Source organism: Anabrus simplex, chromosome 2 (genome assembly GCF_040414725.1).
Source record: "Anabrus simplex isolate iqAnaSimp1 chromosome 2, ASM4041472v1, whole genome shotgun sequence".
NCBI lineage: Eukaryota > Metazoa > Arthropoda > Insecta > Orthoptera > Tettigoniidae > Anabrus > Anabrus simplex.
In genome coordinates, this window is record NC_090266.1 from 973,130,837 (window position 1) to 973,155,120 (window position 24,284).

General features: G+C 36.4%; 1 protein-coding gene across 1 annotated transcript in view; it reads left to right on the top strand.

Moving 5' to 3' along the window:
• The window catches only part of dpy (dumpy), a 562,668-nt gene that overhangs the window by 296,683 nt on the left and 241,701 nt on the right, over positions 1-24,284 (top strand). Inside the window, 8 exon segments of the mRNA XM_068226068.1 lie at positions 29-352; positions 2,886-3,203; positions 7,935-8,242; positions 16,683-16,695; positions 21,965-22,312; positions 22,637-22,939; positions 23,150-23,473; positions 23,585-23,911. Coding sequence (XP_068082169.1) covers positions 29-352; positions 2,886-3,203; positions 7,935-8,242; positions 16,683-16,695; positions 21,965-22,312; positions 22,637-22,939; positions 23,150-23,473; positions 23,585-23,911 — 2,265 coding nt within the window.

A 24,284-nucleotide genomic window follows, 5' to 3' on the forward strand; every position in this document is an offset into this window, starting at 1 on the left:
TTTTCAATGTTTATTTGTGTTATAACAGTGAGGCCTGTGGAACTACCCAGGCATCCCTGTAACCCCTCTCCTTGCGGCCCGAATGCTGCCTGTAGAGAGAGAAATGGAGCAGGTGCTTGTTCTTGCCTACCTAACTATTTTGGAGATCCTTATACGGGCTGCCGTCCAGAATGCGTTCTCAGTTCAGACTGCTCACGGGAGAAAACCTGCATTAACAACAAGTGTCGTGACCCATGCCCTGGCACATGTGGTATCAGTGCTGAATGCCGTGTTGTGAATCATGTTCCATCTTGTGGATGCCTACCTGGCTTTACTGGCGATGCTTTGAGATCTTGCATTCCTATTGCAACTAGTAAGACTGCTTCTCACATCTACTCTCATACTTTGTTAATTCTTGATGCATGGCATTTTGAGTTTCCTTGGCTCACTTTTAAATGTTTTTAAGAGTTCTTTTCATGGGAAGACTGCATCAAGGATTGACTCTCTTGTTTAATAACATGTTTGAACTTTATATTTGATTCAGTTACTGTAACATACATAACTTAATATTAACTAGAGCTATCCTCTTCAGTTTCTTTCCACAAACAGCTTATTAATAAAGTAATGGTTTCAGATCCTTGAAGTTAACATGTATTAATATACTGCTAATGCTATAAATACAATTCTGCTGCAATATTTTAATACAGTAATACACCAGAATAGTTCCTTTAGAGCAATTATTCAATTATTTTTCTTAATGGTACTGGTAACTAGAGACAGAACAGTTGTAAAACTGGTGAACAAGCAACAAATGAGCCAACAATGAAGACATTTTTTAGATTGATGCTTTCACAGCCCATAAATGTAGAGATGATAATAAGCTTTTGGGCTTTTGCCATATCAAGAAAACAAGGTGAAATTCTTTACGTTTTGCAAAGAAATTTGCTCTGCGCCTTTAGAAGGAAATCTCGTCTGCTCACAAGCAAGACTTCTAATAATGAAAGTTTGAATTTAAGAATGCTTTACCGTTGGTGTATAGTAAGTGGTAATCTTGCTCATCACGAGATGGCTCATTGTGCGCTAGCCTTCGGAGCGGGAGGTGACATCACCTTGGCTTCAATTAAGATGTTTCTAGCTCCGTTGTACGAGTGTGACAGAGTAAACAGCAAGGTTGTCAGATGAATCAGGGACGAATGTGGTAGAAAAAATAAATAAAATAAAATAAAATGGAAGATAAAATAAGTGCAGTAAAAGACTGACAGGATAGAAAAATAGAATAGAGCTGAGATGGAAAGAAAAGTATGTAGCAGAAATAACGAGCAATGAGTTTGAGTCAAGGAGCTAAGATGATGTCACCTCCCACTTCGAAGGTTAGCGTACTGTGAGCCATCTTGTGATGAATGAGAGTACCACTTACGATAGACCAACAACAAAGTATTCTTAAATTCAAACCTTCATTATTAGAGAAGTCTTGCTCGTGAACAGATGAGAATTTCTTCTGAACATGCACAGCAAAGTTCTGTGCAAAACATAAAGAATTTCACCTTGTTTTCTGACATGGCAAAAGCCCAAAAGCTTATTATCATGTCTACAATTAATGTTTTTTAATAGTGCAACTTTTCTTTGAAATTTTTCTTGGACTTTGAATTCAACTCTGGATCAGTGATTTCTAACATGCTTGTAGATGTAGGTGTTATTTTGCAAATCATATTTTGCAGAAAAGTTGCAAGTTAAAGTTCTAATATTTATTTATTTATTTATATATTTATTTATTTATTCATTCTCAGAACATAAGATACAGCTACACTGAGCACTTCTCACTTGCACTATCAACGGTCTAATTAACGAACGTGTGTTTACAGTGCACTGTGTCTTCTGGTATAGGCTAGAGCAATTTTGTTACTTTCATTAATCTGTCTCTGTCATACCCTTGGCTTTGACTGTATGAAAGTGAATGAGGTATGAGCGATGCTAGTAATGCCATTCCGCATGCAGCCAGTCTCTGCTATGAATGGTGTGAAAATGTTGCTCATAGGGTCGGCTGGTGCAAGCATTTCAGTGGGCTTGGCAGACTGATACGTAATTGCAACTCCTGGCTCGGTGAGAAAAGCAATAGGATACTACTTCACTCCTCATTTCCCTAGTACACCTCTTTAGTGATGCCTAGGCCATCTATGACAGCTGATGGTGGAGCTGTTGAGGATCCAACCAGTCTTAGGGCTGATGATTGAATGTACATAAAAACTTTAATAGTAAAAAACAAACCTAACAAATGAGAAACAAAATCAGCTACATTTAGGTAACTAGTGAATAACAAGTTTCCAAATTGAAAATCTTGAGAATGTCCATGTCCATCTAATTTGGTCTAATTGTAAGTATAAATGAGCAAGTAAACAAATTTAATGTAAAATTGGCTCATTAGCTTCACCTTACAAAATTATTTGGAGTTGGCAGAGAAATAGTTTATTGTCTGATCTTGTTCAAGGCATACCTTCCTAATTACTCTTGTAGAAGTCAATCTTTTCTCGGATCACAACCTGGCTACTACTTTGCTAATGGGTGAGGCTGAAGTAAGTTTCCCTATCAAAAATGATTTCTAGCAAGATTAATAATATACCCACATGGGTTTTATTATTATTATTATTATTATTATTATTATTATTATTATTATTTCAGCTTACATTTAGAACAATGACTTGACTAATGGTGTTGTACAGCATTGTTTTCACCTTAAGAATGCTTGGAACTCTTCAAAAATATCTTTCCAGTTACTATTCTGTCTCTTATTGCCTTCACTTAAAATATAACTTTGTAACTTACTACACCTTAAAGCTATTCATAAAATCTTTCTCAGATGATTGCTGTAATCTGTAACATGCTTATTTTTCCTTCTGATACTCCTATAGCTGTTGCACCCACTGAGCCACAAAATCCGTGTGCTCCAACTCCTTGCGGGCCATATAGCCAGTGTCGCATTGTCAATAACCATGCAGTGTGCTCATGTCAGCCTAGTTGTGTGGGTGCACCTCCCACATGCCGGCCCGAGTGTGTCATTAGTGCCGAGTGTCCACAAAATCGTGCCTGCATTAATCAGCGATGTCAGGATCCCTGTCCGGGTACTTGTGGTTTAAATGCACATTGCCAAGTGGTCAACCATAATCCTATATGTAGCTGTTCTCCTGGTTTTACCGGGGATCCCTTTGCAAGATGTCTCAAGCAAGAAAGTAAGCTTCATTTCATTTCTTCCTTCTTGCCTCTCCTGTCTCTTTCTTTCTTTCTTTTCTTTCTTTCTGTATTTCTTTTTTTTCTTCCTTTCTATTCATTCAATAGCTGCTATATTATTCTTATTGCTACAGTATTTACTTGAAGTTTACCAAAATGAATCCTGGTTTAGGATTGATGGAGTTTCATTGATCTCATACATTACATGGATCTTGCCAGTTTCTCTTTAAATATATATCCCTCTCCACACCATTTGGTTAACTTCAAATGTTTACTTGGAAATAATAGCTAGGCATTAAATTAACAAAAGATGAGAAGGAATAGAAAAATACTATTTTATTTTACCCAGCAATTCATTTTTATGGAGAATTGCAAAATAAACCTGCTGATTGTTCAGTTCATCTCATACAATACTGTAAAGAATCAAGCTGTAAAATACTCGGTTCCTTCAGGACTCAACCTTGTATGTCCTGATTCCTAGCTGGCCACTTAATTTACAAATATGTGTCAAGATCAGTATACCAAACCATCCAGCTGCAAGAAAGGATGACTTACACTATCTTGATTTATCCCTACTATTTGAGTCTCAAGATTATCAAGCATAGTAAACTCAGTAACATTATTTTGACTATTTGCTACTTCAGAACTGTGTAACTTCTTCATAGATTCCAGTTTTAGTGGAAGAAAATGATCAAACTTTCAGATTTCTCATTATCATTATTATGTATTTGTTGATCAGCATATTCTTTGCCTGTCATTCAATATTATTCCTACTATGCCAGTAGATGTTTCTAGTGCTTTGGCCATTATTACTTTAGAATGGATATTAAAGAAGAGAGAATAATGGAAGAAAATTCTACTGAAATATGTACTGTATTTCAGTTCTTATAAAACTTGTCTTCAGTCTTGACTTTGCATAACATTATGATTCTCTTTACCATTCACATTAAAATTTTCTGGTTGAATTTCATACCTCAACTATTTCCTTGATACAAAAGTTCCAAGTATTTATCCCAGAATCTAGATGAATGATTCATAAATTCTGTCTTTTGTGCAAGAAAGACACAAACATTGATTATAAGAAATGTATTCTGATCACTACATAGGGATTGCAAGGTTGCAAGTGATAAGAAAGAGTTTATAATGAACAGAAATTCGGTACATTCAAAGGAAAATTATTGTACTATTTGTGTCATACAGTTCTCTAGATTTTGAGAAGCAGCTGGCTGTACATCTTTCTTTCTATACCTTCTCAGCTTAAGTAATAATTGTAAGGAATCACACATTTATAAATGTAAACAAAGACATTTGTTCTAATAACAGATTTATAACTGCATCATTCAGAAAGCTATAATAGATATAAAAGTTAATCTACTAAGTTGTAACAAATGCAAGACTACTAAACACAATGACTCTGCTATAATATATCAAGTATTTGAAAATGTAATATCTTGCTCCATTTTTAGTACAATAACATGAAGATGCACATGTATTTGAACACTGCTGACTTGTACGCCATTGCAGAACAAGCACAGTTAGTTGGTTGTTTAGTTAGTTAGCACAGTTTTGTTATTCTGTATCTTTCAGTATATCCTTAGTTATTACAATGACTGACTTTCATTCAGTTCAGTGAACTCAGATGACGAGGTACATCTGTTTGCGCTAACGTGGCCTCCACCTCTGACAAGGAGGTGGGCCTGTGCATAGCCAGGGCTCACATTTCATTTTATAGTGTGCCCAGTTTGTAACAAATGGCTCATGTGTTAAGGTTTTTGTATACTAGAAGGTTGGGGTGAGAGTATTTCTAAGTTGTTTGACCTTCACAGCATGTGCATAGGATGACTTGGAAATATTGAAGATTACTTTGAAGCCTGTAGCCCTTATGGCAACCAGCAGCATGTGCGTTTCTGGTCATGAGGAGTTAGCAAAACTAAATAATAGTGTTTTAGGTAGTGATTCGGAGGATAGTGTAAGTGAAGATCTGCAGAAATTAGATGATGATAATTTGTGTGAAGGAGAGTTGAGTGTAAATAGTGTAAATGCATCAGAAAATCTAAATATTGTTAGCAATTCAGAGAGTGGTGATGAGCACAACTTTTGCGCCAGGCCTCCACATCCAAAATTTGTGAAATAGGATGACTGGGTATGGATAGGTGGAGAATATAACCATGTCATTCACACCTTCAAAGCGAACAGTGGTGTTTCTGAGTTTTAATTCCAGAAATATGCAGCCACAGCTCCATCAGGGCCACCTGTCTTTTTAGTTTATACAAACCTATTATTTTCTTTAATTGCCAAAGAGACATATAATTATCCTCGGAAGCAGTTTGTAGATGAGGATAGGAAAGAGCGAACAGATGACGAGAAATGGTTTGACACAATGGACGATGAAATAAATGCTGCTTCACTTCGCCTTGTGTATCCTGATGTCCCAGATTTTGAAACCACATGCCCTATTGTACTGGAGTAAGGATATGTGCTTTGAAAATCCTATTTTTTTTTTTTTCAGATACAGTAAGCAGAGAACAATTTCTCTTCAGTTCTCATTTCCTTCCCTTCACTGATGACAGTGTTTCAGGTGATGTTAATGACAAACTGAGATAAATGAAGTCTATAATTATGCATTTCTCAGGCAGATTTTCTTCATTGATGACAGTGTTTCAGGTGATGTTAGTGACAAACTGAGAAAAACCAGATCTCTAATTATGCATTTCTTGGACAAAGTTTGTTATTTGAACTGTCAGAAAACAATGCCTTAGACGAATCCCTCATGAAATTTCTTTGTAGGCTGCGTGCAATTTAATAGCAGTAAGAGGGCTAGATTTGGCATAAAAATACAAAATTTGCAGTGCAAATACAGGCTACTGTAACACTTTTAACATATGTACAGGAAATTACATGATTGACCCTTCCTTGCCTCCAAGCACTAATGTTGTTATGCACATGTGTGAATCTTTGTTCAACAAGGGTCACACCTTGTACTTTGCCTACTGGTAAATGTCTCCAGACCTTTGTAGAGGGATACTGAAAAGGCCCAACAGAAAAAGCATTCCACCTGATATTTCATCTAAAGTACTGGAAAGAGGTGAATATCAAACGTGGTCATCTACCAATATTTTGTGCCTCAAACGGAAGAATAACAAGAATGTTCATTTTCTTTCTTCAGCAGCAGGAAAACTCAGGAGAAAGCGAAGGCAAGTGCTAAAGGAAGAAGTTGAAAAACCAACACTGGCCCTTGAGTACCAAGATGGGATGAAATGAAGGAAGTAGATTTAAGAGACCAGGTCACTGTCCTTTTTTCCCATCTTCAGGTGAACAGTCAAAGGGTATAGAAAAATATTTTTCTCTCTTTCAGACATTTGTCTTTTCAATTCCTTCATAGTCTACTGCACTGTCTCACAGTCAGAGGGCAGGAAACTATACCACACAGACTTCTGTGTGGCGGTTGCGACACAGTTTCTTGTGACCATGCAGCTGCCTGATTACAAGGTCAGGGTACAAACTTCACCTTCCTAAACTTCTGTGTGGCGGTTGTAACACAGTTTCTTGTGACCATACAGCTGACTGAGTACAATGTCCGGGACGAACTTCACCTCGTACAACCCCTTTTTGGTTATGAGCTAGGAACTGGGCTTATTTTCCCACATGCATCCCTAGTATTGAAAAACAGAACAATCTAATGTTTTGTGTGCTCAAAACAGAACAAAAGAAGTTAGGCAACATCACAGTGCACGATATGTAAGTCTCCAGTACCTCTCCCAAATTGTTTCGAGATCTATCACACAAAAACATAATTTCAGACGAGTATATACGGTATATTCAGTCGCCTACTGTCAAAATTTCAGGTTAATATCGTGTATGGTTCCCTTTTTACAGTATATTTCCCTTTGTGCTGCACAAACAGCTCTTCCACTGGGACTTAAATCTGAGCCAGTGTGGCAGGCAGGGCTACTTAAATGTCCATTGGGTTAATAAGCTTATATTTGTGGAGGTGCCTAGTTCATTCACAGAGGCTTAGAAACTGAATGCTGGAAAGCATAGAGTCTTAGAATGAAATTTTAATGTAGCAGAAGTATTCATACTTTACCTGGGCTGATGGAACAAATTTTAGTTAAAATAAACTATAAAAATGGACCAGGCTGACCAGAAGTTGCTTAAACTTGTTTTCTTGGGCTATGGGACTAGACCACCAGACTCTCTTGAGAAGGCCTATTGTATCATTGGTACAGCATTCATACTCCTGAAAAATGTGACCATAGCCCAACACAACTGTGAAAAACTGTACAAGTACAATGTAGGGGAACTTCAGTACAATATTTCTGTTATTTCCGTGTACAAAGAAGTTACAGAATGAATTCTAGTCAGTGTCACATATATTAATAATAATATAATGAAGAATTAAACTTAACATCTAATTCTTCATTATAATGAATATCCTTGAATAATTTATTATGAAACCAAAATTCTGGTTCTCAATTTTTGGGAGAATATTAGGTAATTTTGTATGGAAATAATTCCAGAATGAAGTAGATTACAAATTTAAACTTGTAAGGCTGAAAATGGAGGGAGGTTACATTTTCATCTGTATGAAATAATGCTTATCAAATATGTACCAGACACTTTCACATTTACCTCTAATACAAAAAGAAACTATTTCTTGCTTTAAATCTGTTTTCATTTATCTTCATTTTCTCTTTACTTCATGCTTTTCCCTCCTCATACTTTTCTTTTAGCACTTCCTGCTGTTATTCCAAGCAGTAATCCTTGCGTGCCATCACCTTGTGGTCCAAACTCTCAGTGCCGCATTATTGGTGGCCAGCCAGCTTGCTCTTGTCTGGCTAATTATGTGGGACGTGCCCCCAATTGTCGACCAGAATGCACTATAAGTGCAGAGTGTCCCAGCAACTTGGCGTGCCAGAAGGAACGTTGTAGGGACCCATGTCCTGGTTCATGTGGCCCACTTGCAACGTGTAGGGTGGTGAATCATGGCCCTGTTTGCACATGTTTACCAGGACATACGGGTGACCCTTTCTCTGGTTGTGCTCCTGCTCCAACAAGTAAGGCAGTAATCTTTACCTACTGAAAGTTACATCTATTTTATTAAGTGATATGTCTTACAGTAATAGTATGTACTATCTATAGTTGGCAGCAAACAATTTGGTCCACCACTTATTGTTTTTAGTTACAATAAGCTTTGATGTTATTTAAAAAATCTTCTCTTTATAGCTTTATTATTTGGCAAGTTAATTATTTATTGATTGACTATTCACCATACATGTTATATATTCTTGTCTGACTAATGATGGTTTGTTTATGTGAATTAAATCTGTGATCATTGTTACATGATATGTAAGAGATGTGTAATTAGGAGCCCAACTCTTTTCAACAGTTACTCCAGTATTAGCAGAATCTCCTAGAAACCCCTGCCAACCATCTCCATGTGGGTCTAATGCTATCTGTAAAATACACCAAGGTGCAGGATCTTGCTCTTGCATGAAAGACTTTTATGGTGATCCTTATACCGGCTGTCGGCCAGAATGTGTTCTCAATAATGATTGTACTCGGGACAAAGCTTGTGTGAACAACAAATGTCAGAACCCCTGCCCAGGTACATGTGGTCGAAATGCTGAGTGCCGCATCATCAACCATACCCCATCCTGCAACTGTTTGCCTGGCTATACTGGAGATCCTCTCAGCTTTTGTCATGTGGTTCAACCTAGTAAGGCTTCTTCTATCTTGTTTTCTGTTTTTCTTTTATAATTAGATTTGCATGCGATTTTCTATGAACCTATAGTAAATTATCTTTCCTTTCCAAATATATGGTGATATCTGAAAAATAGATCATTATAATCAGTTCTAAGCCAGTGAATATTTGGATACTTATCACCAGGAATGCATGTGAAATGCTGAATAGAACATGCTTAACATGTTCTTACTGTGATGTAAATTCTATTATAATGGTTTGTTGTATAATACTTCATTATAGCGTGATTAGCAAGTTTATTAGAATACAAATTTATCGTCAATAATATAGCTTTAAATAGTCTTGCATCATTTAGTGAGGTATTCAACCATATATTTGGAATTGTGATTTCTTCTTTTGCATGTACAGTTGTGATATACTTTCACTTTTTAATTTTGGCCTTGCACTCCTTCTTATTCTTACTAGCTGTGGTTGAACAAGAAGAGCCAAAGAGGGATCCTTGTGCTCCCTCACCGTGTGGCCCATATAGTGTGTGTCGTGTTACTCATGGCCATGCTGTTTGCTCATGTCAGCTTGGTTATATTGGGTCACCACCGGCCTGCAGGCCGCAGTGCCTTGTTAGTTCTGAATGTCCTCAGAACAAAGCATGTGTCAGTCAGAAGTGTGTAGATCCTTGCCAAGGCACTTGTAGCTACAATGCTCATTGCCAGGTGGTGAATCACAACCCCATCTGTAGCTGTCCTACTGGCTTTACTGGCGATCCCTTTGTAAGATGCATTAAAGAAGAAAGTAAGCACTTTTCTGTAAATTCTTGTCTTATGTTTATTCATTCATTTTAATTTTACTCTAATATTTTCCTTTACTCTTTTTGTATCAGCAATATATTGAGATGTATAAAATAATTCACAAAAATATTTTGTTACATAAGTCTCAACATGTAGTAAATACCTCATTTGGTTTACAAAACAAGTATGTACATAAATCGCTTCTATTAGATTGTGCATATTTCACATGAATGAGAGCTTCAATATAACATTCTTAATCAATACAATGTGCTGTCACGAATATAGTATGGTTATAGCAAAATGTTTTCATATAAAATTACAAAGCTGTATAAATCGGAATAAAATAGAACACACAGGTATAGGATGAGAAATGATACCTTGGAGGTTAAACCGCACAAATTAAACTTTGGCAATTATGGCATCTTTCAGGTCTGAAAGAGAAAGAATTCCATGAAAACTGGAAGGGCAGCTCTGTTTACAGCAAGTCAGGATTTAAACAGCTCTGAAGCAAGACCAAAGCAGACATCAGAGTGGCCTATTGACAATATTTATCATGACAGTAGAAGATAGCATTAGTAGAGACAGCAAAATGTTTTGGGACTTAACATAAATAACAGAAAGAGGAAGTTAGGGACATGCAGTACCTTGTGGTATAATGATGAACAGCTTAACAGTCGTGAATCAGTTGTGGAGGGCTTTGCTTGTTATATTTTAGGTCAGTAAACTCTCGACGAAGTGCTTCATACAGTATTCCTAAAGATGACATGTATTTTTCAATGACCTTGCACATCAGTGAAGTAGTGAAGGATGAAGCCAATAGGGCACTAAGAAAATTAAAACCCAAATCATCTGTGGGGTCCAGACCAAATTCCACCCATTTGCTATCAAAGGGTATGCAGATATTCTAAGTGACCCTCTACATTACCTATATAAACATGCCATCAAAACTGAAACATTTCCATCTGTCTGGGAAAAACCAGTATTTTCTATGTTGAAATCAGGCAATCATGTGTTAATTAAAAATTACCAACCAGTTTGTGTAATCAGCAGTTGGTTGAGTTCTTGAATTTATTTTACATGACATATCTGGTTAATTTCTGTGGGGATGTTTTGACATAGTTTTATGTTGGGGGACAAGTGGACATTATTTTCACAGATTTTGAAGAAGCTTTTAATAGTGTAGACCATGACATATTGTTAAATAAATAAAGCAGATTTGGATTCTCACAAGCAATGCTTAGATTTTTCAGAACCTTCTTATCAAACAGGAAACAGCATGTTCAGTATGTTGGGAGCTCTTCCATGGTGTACACTGTCAATTACGGAATTCCCCAAGGCTCAGACCTGGGACCAATCCTGTTCGCTGATGACTTTAAATATTCTGACCATTTACTTCAGAATATGACAGCTTGCTTCTGCAAAGAGATCTTGATGATGATATGCAGTGGAGTCTTACAAACAAACTTAAATTTAATGTATCAAAATCTGTATCATTGTCATTCACAAGGATAAATTATCAAATCATTTTCTCGTACTGATTGGGACTGAACATACTAAGGGAAGATAATGAAGTGAATGACCTGGGGGTGATGCTTGACAGGGGTTTTATTTTCACTTTATGCATAAGCAGGACTAGGATTTATGATCAGAGGCGCAAAACTATTCACCAAGGCAAAATCAATCATGACCCTCTACAGTACATGTGTGAGAGCAAAACTAGAGTATGCTAGTGTAGTGTGGGACCCGAGGTGTTGGTGTCATAAAATCAGCTGTTACAGAATATGAAAATAATTAGCCTAGAACACTAGAAAAATTAGTGATGTTAAGTTCCTCCACAGAATTGTTAACAATATCATGGACAGCCCAGACTTTTTATCCAGGTTACACTTTGCATACCTTGTATAAATTCAAGGCTAAATACTAAATTCAACCACACATTACCTCACACAACAATTTGCAACTTTACAGATTGTGTAATAGCTACAACAGAGCCGTCCTGAAGGAGCAAATACTAGACCTCACTTTGCCCATCAAACAGTTCTCAAATAATTTCACCACACTGACAAATGATTAACATGACTGACAGAAGACACTCCTTGTGACTGTATGTTAGTTTATTTTGGTTTAGTTTAGTTTCACAATTGTAAAATTTTAAATACTGTAATTAGAACTCGGGCAATATATGCATATTAGAAATAGTTTTAGGTTAGATTATAATTAAATTAACATGATGCCAGAAGTAATTAGTGTAGGTTTCCTATAAGAGGGGTGATTTTTCCCTGTTGTAAACCAGAGAAGATAGATAAATAAATAAATAAATAAATAAATAAATGAATAAATGAATAAATAAATAAATAAATAAAGAAAGAAAGAAAGAAAGAAAGAAATAAATAACATTTAGGACATTACAAAGTCTGATTTTATTTTCCTTCCATCTATTACAGTGGACTAATATAGGCTATTAAGGATAATAGTTGTGCACCAACATTGCTGTTTCGGGCTCTATTCTCAGAAGTGATAATATGTTATGTAATAATGTATGCTTTATAAGAGCATATGTTGCAATTATCATGTTACCCTAAGCTATGACGGTTGGTAAAGTACAGTCTTCAATCCATTCGTGAGAAAATAGGAGATGAAACTAATCCAGTATCTTTTATGAATTATGTATAAAATTTAAGCAAGTAAACTTTTTATTTCTTTGGTAGTGCATTAATAAGAATATGGGTGAGTTGAAACTCTTCTAGAATGTAAAATTAGTAGAAGTGAAACAGGTAGCAAACCAGAAACATATATCACTTTGGGAAGAGACATAATGATAAAGACAGTTTTAGAAATGGGGTAAACAGTGTAAAGGATTTGATTACTATGGTACTAAAAGATAGCTGAGAAGAATGAATAACATCGACGGTGCGCGATCAATACCTTGTATCCCACAATGTTCTTCCAATCTATTATCCTGTTTAAGACTCGTCACCCCTCCCAGCCACACATGGATATGTATTCCATCAGAACAATGTTCCGTATTCATTTTGCTGTGCTAATTTGTAAAGTGAGATGAACCTTAAATGCATTATACTGTAGGAGTGTATAAATAGTTCATGAACATATACATTTCTACAGTACAGTACAATAAGCTTCATTTTCCTTTACATATTGGCATAGGAAAATGAAAGCAACAAACATTGTTCTGATGGACCACATATCCATGTGTGGCTAAGAGGCGTGGCCAGTCTTAAAGAAAATGATGGATTGGAAGAGCATTGTGTGATATGAGGTATTGCTTGTGCACCGTCGATATGGGAATGACGAGGTTCTAAGGGAGGGGGAGATTTGGGAATATTAATGCCAGAAGACAAAGTCAGGATAGACATCTGCAGTTGTCATCATTAATAATAATAATAATAATAATAATAATAATAATAATAATAATAATAATAATAATAATAATAATAATAATAATAATAATAAATTTATTATATCTAAACAATAAGACATATTTCCAGCATTTGTGCAGAATGTTGGAGAGGTTTCCCATGCACAGAGATTTGAATAGAGTAGCCTGAAAGATGCCATAATTTCCAAAGTTTAATTTGTGCGGTTTAACCTCGAAGGTATCATTTCTGATCCTATACATGTGTGTTCTATTTCAATCCCATTTATACAGCTTGATTATTAGCTTTGTAATTTTATATGAAAACATCTCACTATAAGCATACTATACTCATGACAGCACATTGTATTGATTAAGAATGTTTTATTGAAGCTCTCATTCATATGAAATATGCACAATCTAATAGAAGCGGTTTATGTTCATACTTGATAGAGTATGGGTACCAAACTATAGATCTTATTATCATTATTATATTGTCTTGTAATAAGAGGGATTGATGAGATGAAGTAATGTAATATTAAAGCCTCATGTTCATTACTGGATCCACACCAAGATTATCTTTCTGATATAAATGGCATTAAACTTCATTCAATATTAATCTAGGTTTTGTGCACAAGCCCTGAGGCAACATAAACTGGTAATTCTGAGAGTATTGTTAGGAATATTTTTGCAAATATGAATATGTTGTATGTGTCTGCCAAGGCCATTGTAAATTCTTACAACAATGACATGTTGAGAAATTCCCTCTTGCTCTGTTATTCTCAGTTCATTTCTCCACTCTCCTCCATTGCCATGCATTTTGATGAAGCTTAGGTTCAGGTGAGAGAAATCAATTATCTTTGCAGAAGAATCAGACTTTCAAATGGATACAAAGTAAATAAGTTTGTAGGAAATAGTGGGAACTTGTGAAGTATGGTTGGGATGTCCACAATTCTCAGATCATGAGTTTCATTTCTAAAAATATTAATCAGTTAATTAATTAATCTGTAAGTTGAACTAATGTGACAAGGAAAGGGCTTTAACTCACACTTCATCACCATGATACTACCAATTGCAACTACCCCTCACTCTTTGGATTCAGAGAACCAGTAAGAATAAATTATTTAAATTCTGTACCCTATAAGATACCTTGACAAATTCCTATTCAGCTCTCATCATTGATATCTTGGAAGCATTTTATAGTGTTTCACTGTAAATAAACGGTAAGGTACAAAATAGCCTGGCTTGATTCTTGCAATTAAACTTGTATGTCTTGAATCGTTACGGGATGTTGAAAAAAATTCAACCTATCGAAATTTGAGTAATGGAGATGAATGCAAATATTGTTAAAATTTGCAATGTTATGTCCATAATATGTTAAGAATGAAGCCACTCTTTCTCATTGTCAACTTATTTAATTTAACATGACGTTTCCGTTTATCAAACACAATTATAACACTTAGAACACTATAAAATACCTGTAGAAATTAACAATTATAAGTGGTATGAAAGGTTTCATTCCACAAGGACATTCTCAGATTCTAACAAATCACTTTTAACCATGCCTTTATACCATGTACAAAATGGTTTATATTGCATAAAGTTGTCAATGATTGTGAATTGGTGATATTATGAAACAAATGAGATAAATTGAGGAGTGGCGGTTCAAAAGGTACTATTTCCACCATAAAAAATTTGTGTGAAAACTCAAGAAGCATACAGAAAAAAAAAGGCACATGGAACATATCCATGACCTTGTACGGTACAATATTTGAAGAATTACATCTTTCTTGTCTGCATTGCTCATGGCGTTCAACAGTATTCAACTACTGTAATGCATGTGGACAAAATACTGAACATTTTTCTTGAAGTGGAAATAGCACCTTTTGAACAGACACCCCTCAATTATGAATCTAGAGACCCTTAGGCCGCTATTAGCCGTAGGCAACTAGTGGCGCAACTAGTTGCCAGTGGATTTAAGTACCGGGCGATCAGTGGCGCAACTTGTGAATACTTGCTCAGTTCATACCGGGGAATAGTCCGTTGAGAGAATGGCGTCCTATGAAGAACTACTTCTTCTTGCTCTTCTATTAAAATGGAAAAACCAAAGGGTTAGGAAAGTGCGGAAACATCCTATATTTGTTTTTCAGCTGACTAGAACATTATATTATACATTGTTTGATGATCTAAATGAGGATGATAGTAAATTTTTCAATTACCTGTGCATGTCAAAGTCGTCATTTTGTGATCTGCTTGGCCACATAAAAGAAGAAATAACGGGGAACGACATAGGACTAAAGAAGTGTTTCCCAGTTGAGCTGTAATTCACTAATAGAGCCACATAATGGATCAGTGGTACTTGTAAATGTAAACGATTATAGAATTTATATGGGCATTACATACTGTATTTCCCTATAAGGGTAGTAAACGTTTTATAATACTCAAACACCGGGCGAATTGGCTGTGCGGTTAGGAGCGCGCAGCTGTGAGCTTGCATCCGGGAGATAGTGGGTTAGAATCCAACTGTCGGCAGCCCTGAAGATGGTTTTCCGTGGTTTCCCATTTTCACACCAGGCAAATTCTGGGGCTGTACCTTAATAAAGGCCACGGGCGCTTCCTTCCAACTGTTGACCCTTTCCTATCCCCTCGTCCCCATAAGACCTATCTGTGTCGGTGCAACGTAAAGCCACTAGCAAAAAAAAAATTATAATACTCACCTAAAGTTCTTTAAAATGCTGTTCCAAGAATTCAGTGTTTTTATTTTGTCAGTGTAGGCCTAAGCTTCAGTTCTGGAATCTCAAGTGACCGGTTTTCATTCTAAGTCAAAAATGGTCCTCATTATTTATATGACTTTCAAATTATTTTGCCATCTCCTTCATTTGCTGTTGTAGTTTATTTGATGTCTCCATGTTCAATAAATAAACTATCACAATAAGTAAAATATTCACTCTGCCACAGCACGAGACCAAACAAGGTAATGAAGAAAGATAATGGTTAGGTGGATCGCTGATTCAATTGCGTTCCATCGTCCGCGTTACATCAAGCTGGTGTGAGAACACGAACTTGAGTGACGTTTCCGTATGTGCGGGGAGGTACATCCGGCAACTAGTTGCGCCACTAGTCGCCCACGGCTAATAGGCTACATTTACTGCAATGCTCCGTCACGCAGTTGAGCAACTAAAAGTCGCCAGAGCAGTTGCCGGCTCAGATGACGGCCGGCAACTAGTTGCTCAGTTGCGCCACTAGTCGCCCGCGGCTAATAGGCTCCATTTGATCCAATGGTCCGTGACTCGCCAGAGCAACTAGTTGCGCCACTAGTCGCCCACGGCTAATAGCGGCCTTAGATTCATAATTTATCTGGTGTGTTTCATCGTATCACCAATTCATAATCAATGATAAGTTTATGTAACATAAACAACTTTGTACATATATATGCATTGTAAAAATTGATTTGTTAAAATCTGAGGATGTTCTTGTAGAATGAAACATGTAATTATGCTCATATTTTGATCATTTTTTGCAGGAATTTTTTAGTGTTCTGAGTGTTATATTCATGTTTGACAGACTGAAAAACTTGTAAGTTATATTCATAATTCTCATACAGAATGTACACCTGCAGTATAAAGTCCAGTGTTCCTATAGATGAAACACATATTCTGATTGGTAAAATTAATACAGTTCTATATTACATTACTATTATTACCTTGTAATGTTTTGAAAATTCCTGTCATTTTCTTCTCAGTTGTAATGGAAGGAAATTACCGATCCCTAAAACAATTTGTGTATGCCTAAACAATGAAGTCATGTCAATGTTGCTGTTGAGGGAGAATTAGTATGGTTGCATTGCAACTTAACTTTTCTGACATTATTAAGATGTAAGCAATGTTGCTTTGTGTAAAACTGAAAACTCTGTTTGAATTATAGAATAAATTTAATAGCTGGGAACATGCTGTAGTTCAAGCTTCAAGATATTGAAAAATTTGAATTTATTACAGAAATTCACACAGAGGCAGAGTTACACATAAGGTACAGAAAGTTCATCCGGAAATAAAATTTACTTCCGGTTATCGAAAATTCAAATAATGGAGATTTGACTTATCATAGTCCCAGTGTAGTTAAATCTGATTAAGATGATGATTTGTTGCAAAACAGTTCATTTTTCAAGAATATATTCCAGAAGATAAAATATTCTTATGAATACATATTTAATTCATCTGTCTAAAAACTTGGACTACTAAATTCAGCTGTGATAGGAGAGTTTTGTTGGTAAGCATGCTGTGTAAAGTTTGACCATTAGCTGTGGAAATAGTGATATATTCAGATAGTTTATTTATCATTCATTTTTCTTATAAAATATGGTGGAAGTATAGACTCTCTCTTAAATACTTCAAAGTTACTTTAGGACACATGCTGTATTTTGTCTTTCACAAAGAACATTATATCGCTTGGTGAATTGTGAAGTGTCAAATTCATGAAATTTAAAGAATCCTACTCTCTTGACACTGATTGCACTTATAAAACAACACTTAATTCATGCAACGTCAATTCAAGAAGAACAATTGGATTTTCGTTATTGCAGTGTCTATTGTTTTGTTCATTGGTATAACGACTCGGGTGAGATCTGATTATTGATAAAAAAAATGTTGATTGCAGAGTGACCAACCGAACGAGTTGGCCGTGCAATTAGGGGAGTGCAGCTGTGAGCTTGCATTCAGGAGATAGTTGTTTCAAACCCCACTGCTTGGCAGCCCTGAGGATGGTTTCCCATGGTTTTCACACCAGGCAAATGCTGGGGCTGTACCTTAATTAAGGCCACAGCCACTTGCTTCCCACTCCTTGCTCTTTCCTATTCCATTGCACCATAAGACCTATCTGTGTCGGTGTGACTTAAAGCCAATTGTAAAAAAAGGAAGAAAAGGTAGACTGACAAATTCACTCTCCAACTTAGAAGCAGTTGTATTAGTTTCTTCAATGAGCAATGTTGGTAGTAATATAGTTACTTCAAACAAACTTTCTGGTGGACATCCTGTACAAGAAATATGTAAATCATCTGGAGAATATTCAATGTATGAAGTTCGTCAGTTTGGTATTTAAATAACTTCGGTATTAGTGAATAAATATATTCTCATCAATATTTAAATAACTTCAATATTTGTGAAAACAATCTACACCGTAAGAAAACTCTAAAGGGTCAATGGCAGACACAACACATTCAAACTAATGAGATGATTAATGTATGGTATAATAAGTAGCTAAGTTCAGAAGATTGCATCCTAGCTCTTCTTTCCTTGACCATCTATCACACAGTTATGCTGTGGAAATTATGGTATTTTTTGAAGTGTATATAAATAAGATTGATATTGAACTGTATAACTTTTGCATGGTGTCACTACTGCATGTTATTCTATAAAATTATTTTACTCTGTATATATTTCTCATTCTGTTTGCATGTTGCATGTACTTCTTTATCTTCTTTTTAGAGCACCCTATCCAAGAAGTAGAGAGCAAAAACCCTTGTATTCCATCTCCTTGTGGGCCCAACTCTCATTGCCAGGCAATTGGCATTACTCCAGCGTGTTCTTGTCTACCAAACTTTCTTGGTCGGCCCCCTAATTGCCGCCCTGAATGTGTTATTAATGCTGAGTGTCCCAGCAACTTGGCCTGTCAGGCAGGAAGATGTAGGGATCCGTGTGCAGGTTCTTGCGGTCCACACACTAGATGTATGGTTGTGAAACATGCACCCTTATGTACTTGTCAGAATGGTTTCACTGGTGATCCATTTGCCGGATGTTCTCCAGTTGAACAGTGTAAGAGTTACTGATTTAATTTCTAACATTTATTTAATAATGTGCCAGTTAGAAATAATTTCAAATGGACCAGATTGTTTTTGCTGTATATGTTTAAATCTAAGTAACTTAAAGTTATTTAAATTAAGGAATGAACCTTCCTATGTGTAGCAAATGTTTCATCTGACCTCACAAGATATGCATAATAGAACTGAACTTTGGGGTATATTGAGAGGGGTAAGATTTTATACCTCTATATTTTATGCTTTTACCTTCAGAATAGGATGTGCATTTTTAAAAGAAATATATTATTATATATACCAAAAGCACATAATTCCTTTATTGACAGTTTATTAAACAAATTCATATTTCAAGATTTCTGCTCAGAATATTCTGCTATATCTTAGATTTTAATTTCTTCCAAGCAGTATTCTCTTGTGTTAAATAATAAGCATTCTATAATTTTTTTTAATTGTTCAGGTTTGAAGTAAAAATAATATTATCTTGCATAATTATAAAACCAGAGTCCTTGGCATTAGTATATCTCCTGCATGAGGACAATTTTACAAAAATACAATATTCACCACAAAGGTTTTAGTGATTATGATGTGTAAACTACAGTTCAAAGCTTAAAAATCTGTATATTTCTTGGTGAACCATAATTACATCCTTGCATGAATCTGTGATTCTTTTTACCAAAGCCATTAAAAAAAGTTATTTCAAACTTGTTTCAATTTATGAAACCAAAAGAAGATGAGTAGGAAATACAAAGGTAATCCCAAAAATAAGGTCTACTATTTTTTTTATAAACACATAGACCAGTTTATTTATACAATGGTTTACATCATTTTACAGCTTGAAAATTTAGCTATTTTTTTTACGTAATCACCATTTCGGTCGATGCATTTCTGTAGACGATGTGACAGTTTATGTATGTCCATGTCATACCAGCTCACCGTCATGCTGTTCAGGAAGTTATGAACCTCACTTTCACTTCATTGTCAGTGCTGAATCGCTTTCAAGTCAAATGTTCTATCAGCTTAGGGAACAAGTGATAGTCACTGGGCGCCAAGTCGAGACTATAGGGTGGGTGGGTGATGGTGTTCCACTGAAACTGTTGCAGGAGAGCAACGGTTTGCTGGGCGACGTGTGGGCAAGCGTTGTCATGGAGAATGTTTACGCCCTTGCTCAACATTCCTCTTCTCCGGTTCTGAATTGCCCGTCTGAGTTTTTTCAGGGTCTTACAGTACCTGTCAGCATTAATTGTGGTCCCAGTGGGCATAAAGTCGACCAAAAATACCCCTTTTCGATCCCAAAACACAGTTGTCATGACTTTACCGGCAGACTTTGTTTGCTTGAATTTTCGCGGCTTTAGCGAAGAGGGATGTCGCCACTGACGTGATTGTTGCTTGGTGTCAGGTGTAAAGTGGAGCACCCAGGTTTCGTCACCCATGACAATTGAGTCCAAACAGTTGTCCTGTTCGGTTGCAAAGCGTTGAAGAAATGCGTGGGAAGAATTAACTTGTTGCCGCATGTGGTCTTCAGTCAGCATGCGTGGAACCCATCTTGCGCACACCGTCCTGTATTTCAAATTTTCCGTTAAAATTATGCGAGTGGCGCTTCGGGAAACCTCAGGAACCAAAGTGCAGAGATCATCCAATGTGATTCGCCGATCTTCAGGCATGATTTGCTCAACCTTCACGACTGTCTCGATGGAAATTGACGGTCTACCGCTCCTTTGTTCGTCGTAAATTTCAGCCCGACTGGCTGCAAACTCTTTACATCACTTACGAACATTTTTGACATCTATGCACGACTCACCATACACTTCCCTCAATTGGCAATGGATTCCAATCAGTTCAATACCTTTTGCATTCAGAAACCGAATAACTGCGCGCACTTCACACTTGACGTTAACATCCAACAGGAGCTCCATTCTCAACGGCTGCCAAGCCAAGACTGAGATTCTAAGCGCAGCGTGCGCATGTTTATATGCGAGCGCGGAAAACACTCTTCACAATATTGTGACCAACAGCCACATGAATAGAGTTCTGTATTTATAAAAAAATAGAAGACCTTATTTTTGGGATTAACCTTGTATTTAAATGATAAGAAAAAATATGGTAGAGTGGACAAGGTAACTGAGAGCATTATCAGTGAAAGTGATATTTGATAGGTAAATTTGTGTTAAAAAGCTGATGATACCTTGCATATGGTATTTTCTTAGTCTGTAATGAATTCACTGAGATACGTTACCTTCCTTTCAAGTTGGATAAGATTGTGAGGCTGCTCAAAAGTAGCAGTTTACTTAACTTTATGTTTTGGCAAACGGATTTTACCTATTAGAATATTTTTAAAATCTTTAAAATTAATTTACAACAATCCATTTCCATTTCATTTTGTTTACTGTCCTTCAAGCATTTAACAAAGCCTAGTTGCAATTTCAGAGTTATACATAGTGGAAACAGAGCCAAGATCTCATGATTTATACTTTTAGTCTTAAACATATTAATTCTTTCGAATCTTAATCATTGTGTTGTTACTGCTGTCGCAAGCAGGGGCAAAGAAACTGAGGAAACCACACATGGTCTTCAACTCAAGTGTATGGTTTTCTCCCTAATAACTTGGTTGTGACTTTGGCTGGGGAAGATGTTCTGGAACTTGAAATAGGGCATTCTTTCAGCATCCAGCATCTCCCAGAATTTAAGTTGCCATGACCTATGATGATGATGATGATGATGATGATGATTATGATGATGGTGATTATGATGATGTTGTTGATGATGATGATGTTGATGATGATGATGATGATGATGATGATGGTTGTTGTTGTTTTCAGGGGCCTAACAAGTAGATCATTGATCCTACCATACGATCAAATCATTCAGATATGCCTTTTCACTTCTTAGAATGTCTTAGAATGTACAGCTATGTAGCTATGTTTATAATTCTTGAACATTGTATGTTTCAAACTAATGCAACTCCGATGACAGGTCTAAATGTGCTCTGTGTGCTTTAAAGTTGTAAAGAATGATTGGTTGTAGTTATTTTTTGATATTCAAGATAAAGGTAAAAATGGCCTTTATTACCCTGGAGTTTATCATTTCACTTGCAGCATTTCCTGTGGAGGTTCCTCAAAATCCATGTAACCCATCACCTTGTGGTGCCAATGCAGTCTGCAAAGAACGCAATGGTGCTGGATCTTGCTCATGTCTCCCAGAATATTTTGGAGACCCCTACACAGGATGTCGACCTGAATGTGTGTTGAACACAGACTGTATTAGAACAAAGGCCTGTGTTAATAATAAATGTCAAGATCCATGCCCAGGAACTTGTGGTGTAAATGCTGAGTGCAGAGTTGTAAATCATGCTCCTTCATGCAGCTGTCTTCCTGGCTATATTGGAGACCCTTTGAGCAATTGCCAACTACCTCCTACTAGTAAGCTTTCTCTGTCTTCTTTATGCCTTTTTAATTTATGATAATTACATGACCATCTCTTTCACATGGGTACCTTAAGTTTCTTTGCTTGCTTTAATTCTTATTCTGATTTTAAACTTATTTAATTTATACATTATTTGGTATATATTGAAACATGTAATGATGAAAAATGCAGCATGAATGCAGGCTGATTGAAAATAAACACTGATATATATTTTATATATTACATGTTTCAATAATAACCGTTATGTATGATTATATTGTAATTCATATGCTCTCTAAACTGATCTGGTGGCTTAAGCTTCTATCTTCTTTTTTCCCCATCACTATCTCCTCTAGTCACTGAAGCACCAAGGAACCCATGTCAGCCATCCCCTTGTGGGCCATACAGTCAATGCCGAGTTGCAAATGAGCATGCTGTATGTTCATGTCAGGCTGGTTACTATGGCTCTCCTCCAGCATGTCGACCTGAATGTGTAGTGAGTGCCGATTGTGCCCAAGATAAAGCTTGTATCAACCAGAAGTGTTCAGATCCATGTCCAGGAACATGTGGTGTTAATGCTCGCTGTCAGGTTGTCAACCATAATCCAATATGTAGCTGTGCTCTGGGGCTATCTGGTGATCCTTTTGTACGCTGTGTTAAGGAAGAAAGTAAGAATCATTTTATGCATTTCTTTTATGAAGCTATCTGTTAATATTGTTAAAACTCAGACTTATTTAAACTACTACTAGAATTTCTTGAACTTATAGCTTAACTCTGCATTTCTCTTGCTTTCACTTTGATAGAATTCTGTTTATGTGTTATTTCTTTTACTTTCCTTCTGTGTACTATTCTGGCATGCATTTTCTGTCTCTTTCTAGAACGTCCTGTTCAACAACAGCCAAGTGGTAATCCTTGTATTCCTTCACCCTGTGGTCCCAACTCTCAATGTCGGGTAGTTGGCAATACCCCAGCTTGTTCTTGCTTATCAAATTATGTCGGGCGACCTCCCAACTGTCGACCGGAATGCACAATCAATGCAGAATGTCCAAGCAATAAGGCTTGTCAGAGTGAACTTTGTAGAGATCCGTGTCCTGGTTCATGTGGTGTTCATACTACGTGTGTGGTTGTTAAGCATGCCCCTATTTGCAAATGTCAGGCAGGCTTTACTGGTGACCCATTTGCTGGATGCTCACCAACTCCAAGTAAGAACACTAGATTTAAAAAGATAATGGATGTTTCATTATTTATCATGTGGTGTTTATGAATTGTTATCATTTACGTTCCCGTAACATAATCATAATATCCTTTTACAGCAACTGCTCCTGTGGAAACTCCAAGAAATCCTTGTAATCCATCACCCTGTGGTGCTAATGCAATTTGTAAAGAGCGTAATGGTGCTGGCTCTTGCTCATGTTTGCCTGAATATTTTGGAGATCCATATACAGGCTGTCGACCTGAATGTGTCTTGAACACTGATTGTGACAGAACCAAAGCATGTGTGAATAATAAGTGTAGAGACCCTTGTCCAGGAACTTGTGGCTTGAATGCTGAGTGTCGAGTTGTGAATCATGCTCCTTCTTGCAACTGTCTGCCTGGGTATATTGGGAACCCTCTCAACTCTTGCCATCTTCCTCCATCTAGTAAGATTTGCCTTTTCTTACTTTCTCTCTTCATATCATTGTATGTGATGTTTCACGTCTGCTGGATAGAATTTATTGAAAAATTACCCAAATAAGGATTGAGCTACCTATATTTGAAAAATTGATATTCAATTATATTGCTATGCAATAATGTTAGATCATTTTTAGTAACAGTAACAATAATGCCTGTTCTCACATGAATTTCAGAGGACATTTGGTTTGAAGAAAGATAAGTCCCATATCTCCAAGCCTGAAATCTGGAGATGACTTTGAGCACTATATATTCCATTTGTTTGAAATTATTTTTAAACAAATACATTGTCTTTTTGAGAAAAACAATCCATCATACATACAGTTATTTTTTTATTTCCCA